The sequence below is a fragment of the Vulpes vulpes genome, chromosome 12, assembly GCF_048418805.1.
Source record: "Vulpes vulpes isolate BD-2025 chromosome 12, VulVul3, whole genome shotgun sequence".
Lineage (NCBI taxonomy): Eukaryota > Metazoa > Chordata > Mammalia > Carnivora > Canidae > Vulpes > Vulpes vulpes.
In genome coordinates, this window is record NC_132791.1 from 111100827 (window position 1) to 111104736 (window position 3910).

The following is a 3910-nucleotide window of genomic DNA, read 5'->3' on the forward strand; positions in this document are numbered from 1 at the left end:
TGGAGAAGGATCAAATAATTCTTGGGTGGATCCCTGGGTGGCTCAGTGGTTTGGCACCTGCCTTCGGCCCAGGGAGTGATCCTGGAGTCCCGGGATCGAATCCCACGTCGGGCTCCTTGCGTGGAGCCTGCTTCTCCCTCTCCTGTGTCTCTGCCTCTCTGTGTGTCTCTCATGAAAAAAATAAGTAAAAATCTTAAAAAAATAATTCTTGGTAAATATTGGATGTGACTGAGAAATAATGAATATCCTTCTCTAAAGTCTGATTCCCCTAATTTTACCTTTCTTGGTTTTAACACTTCCTACATTCCCTTAAAGTTATATAAGTACTTGTTTTTATCTATAAAGACTCTCATGAGATCCTAGTAAGTAAAAATGGCTGCTTCAGAGATTTCATTGTCACTTAGAAGAAGGTAGCGTGCTTAGTGATTAAGACTAAGAAGTTAAAATTGGACAGAGTAGAGTTTGACTCAAGATTCTGGAACCTACTAGCATGTGTGCTCCTTACTTTAAAGGAGAGATTGACAGATCTAATCTATAGGGCTGTTGTGAGAAATAAAAAGGTATTAATTTTTTGTGCATTGCTTTAGAAACTTGGTTTTAGTAGGGGATGCTGGATCTCTACTGTGTTTGGTACATAGTAAGCACTCAATACAAGGAGCAAGTACTATTTTTCCCATGAGGCTTTGTTTTGAATTGTGCTTACAAAGATGTAACCAGAATGAAAGGTTAGGTCATTGAAAGCCACATTAAGCATTCTCAAATGCATAAACAAACATTTCTTCTTCCTTAGGGAGGATCACTCAGCAGTGATCCTGAGGGAGTCCCTACAACTACGTCACGGAGATCTCTAATCCCAGAATAAAACTCTTTCATCTCCTGTTATCCATGGGCATTAGGAAAGGATGCTGTCTCATGCCTGGAATTTGGACAAGAGACTTGGGACAAAGCCACACTCAGAGATCAAGTTCTTGAGCTCAGCAAAACAATTAGAGGTTTTGATCCTCCAAGCAGAGGATCTGAGAGTAGAAGTAGCAGCAGAGGGTCTGAGCTCTGAGTTGTCACTTTCTGTTCACTGGGGCCATCTGAGTGTCCATGAAAGAGTTAGTTGAGAGCCAATGGAGAAGAGCACTGTGACTGCAAGCAGAAGCAGGGTGAGTGTCTGTCTGACCTGGTCTGTCCTGTAGCAGAGGGGGTAAAAGCTCAAGCCCAGGAGCAAGATCACCCAAGTTCACCTTCTATTGTCACTCAGCAGCATTGGGACTTGTGCAAGTCCCTCAGGTTCAGTGTCCTCGTCTGTGAACTGGGGATAATCATAATGCCACATGGCACTTAGGACAGTGTCCATCCCATAGTTAGTACTCAGTGAACCTTCCCATCTGTGTCTTCTCCACGTCCCCCCCTGCACTTGCATGGTGTGTAGCCTCTCTCTGTCTCAGTGACTTGTTTCTTTTTCCCTCACAGACCCTCCTAGAGGACAATGGCTGCAGATAACGCCTCCTCTGTGACAGAGTTTATCCTGGCAGGCTTAACAGATGAGCCGGAACTCCAGATGCCCCTCTTCTTCCTGTTCCTAGGTTTTTATGTGGTCACCGTGGTGGGGAACCTGGGCCTCATAACCCTGATTGGGCTGAATTCTCACCTTCATATTCCCATGTACTTCTTCCTCCTCAACTTGTCCTTCATAGATTTTAGTTATTCCACTACTCTCACTCCTAAAATGCTAATGGGTTTTGTCTCAAAGAGAAACATCATTTCCTATGCGGGGTGTATGACTCAGTTTTTTTTCTTCTGCTTCTTTGTCTTTTCTGAATCCTATATCTTGTCAGCGATGGCATATGACCGCTATGTCGCCATCTGTAAACCACTGCTGTACACGGTCACCATGTCTCCTCAGGCGTGTGTACTCCTCATGTTGGCTGTTTATGGGATGGGGGTATTTGGGGCTGTGACCCATATGGGAAACATCATGTTTATAACCTTTTGTGCTGACAACCTTGTCAATCACTATATGTGTGATATCATTCCCCTCCTTGAGCTCTCCTGCAACAGCTCTTACATAAATATGCTGGTGGTCTTCATTGTTGTGACCATTGGCATTGGGGTGCCTATTGTGACCATTTTCATCTCTTATGGTTTCATTCTTTCTAGTATTCTCCACATTAGTTCGACCGAGGGCAGATCCAAAGCCTTCAGTACCTGCAGTTCCCATATAATTGTGGTATCTCTTTTCTTTGGATCAGGAGCTTTTATGTACCTCAAACCACCTTCTATTTTACCCCTTGACCAGGGGAAAGTGTCTTCCATATTCTATACTGCTGTGGTACCCATGTTCAACCCGCTGATTTATAGTCTGAGGAATAAGGATGTCAAAATTGCCCTGAAGAAAACATTAGGCAGAAAACTCTTCTCTTGAAATGATTGAGAAAGGAGATCCAAAGCTGTATTTATCAGAGTATTTCTTTTCTTTTTCTTTTTTTTTTTCAGTGAGGGAAACAAACTATATTTTTCTTATATACTTAGAGGAAAAATTTTAACTTGTTCTTAAGCATAAATGTTCCCTCTGCTCTTTATTCTACCCTAAATATTCTTTTTTTTTTTTTTTTAAATTTTTTATTTATTTATGATAGTCACAGAGAGAGAGAGAGAGGCAGAGACACAGGCGGAGGGAGAAGCAGGCTCCATGCACCGGGAGCCCGACGTGGGATTCGATCCCGTGTCTCCAGGATCGCGCCCTGGGCCAAAGGCAGGCGCCAAACCGCTGCGCCACCCAGGGATCCCTACCCTAAATATTCTAATCATTTTTGTTTTATGAAAATAGTTTCACAGTCATAGAGAGTTAGTCTTGAATAGGCCTAAGATATACTTTAACCTAGTCCTTCATGTTATGCATTACACACTGGAGACTCAGAAATACTTTGTAGGTTGTCCATGGGCACATATTTACCTCGTGCCAGAGCTGGGGCTCAAATCTAGGCCCTTGAGAACACTTTGCTCTTATTTCCTTCAGCCATGCTATTGTGATGTACCGATGTACCTTATTTCCTGACAGATTTCATTTGAAAGGTTTTTATTTTTATTTTTGCATTTAAAGAAATCTTATTTATTTATAGTGCTATGCAACTTTTTAAGAGTTAATCTTTGGAATGCTATTTTTGCAACAATTATAGTGGTGAAAAATGTGGTAATTTGATCTTGCAAAATGCTAAGGTTTAAGGTTTTTTGGTGGAGACTGAATTTCCCTATAGAATCAAGTGTGGTATCTGTTGAAGTGGTATGCAGTGCTGTAAGGATGCAGGCTTAGTTATTAGATCTTCTAATGGAGAGATATACAGATTTAAGGGAGTTAAAAATGTTGGATAAAAGCTTCACTCATTATTTACAGACTAAAAAGGTAGAATTTGGAGACTTACTTCAAGTGTCTGAATGATGGGGATCCCTGAGTGGCACAGCGGTTTAGCACCTGCCTTTGGCCCAGGGCGTGATCCTGGAGACCGGGGATCGAATCCCACGTCAGGCTCCCTGCATGGAGCCTGCTTCTCCCTCTGCCTATGTCTCTGCCTCTCTCTCTCTGTCTCTCTCTCTCTCTCTCTCTCTGTGTGTGTGTGTGTGTGACTATCATGAATAAATAAATAAAATCTTAAAAAAATATTTTAAAAAAGTGTCTGAATGATGTAACTGAGTAATAGTTTTGGGTAGATGGGAGTCGTTAGAGCAGCATCAACCAACTAGTCATCAGGAAGGTAGTTGCCATTGTATTTTAAAACATTGCAAATAGTTGTGATTTTTTAATGATAGGGTGCAGGGTAAGGCAAAGAGATGTTGGAGTCAGGACAGGTCATATATTCACAGTATTAGTTAAATGGAAGCACAGCTTATATAAAGAATCAGAACAATTTTGGGGCCTGAATAC

At 41.8% G+C, this 3910-nt stretch overlaps 1 protein-coding gene across 1 annotated transcript; it reads left to right on the plus strand.

The window, feature by feature from the left end:
* Positions 1-1363: 1363 nt before the first annotated feature.
* LOC112920176 (olfactory receptor 8B12-like) lies at positions 1364-2626 on the plus strand. Its single transcript, XM_025998824.2, has one exon. The coding sequence runs from the start codon at positions 1478-1480 to the stop codon at positions 2411-2413; it is 936 nt and encodes a 311-aa protein (XP_025854609.2). The 5' UTR covers positions 1364-1477; the 3' UTR covers positions 2414-2626.
* Positions 2627-3910: the final 1284 nt, after the last annotated feature.

Excerpts from the sequence above, each read along its gene's own strand:
- LOC112920176 (XM_025998824.2), top strand. The coding sequence starts at position 1,478 with ATGGCTGCAGATAACGCCTCCTCTGTGACAGAGTTTATCCTGGCAGGC.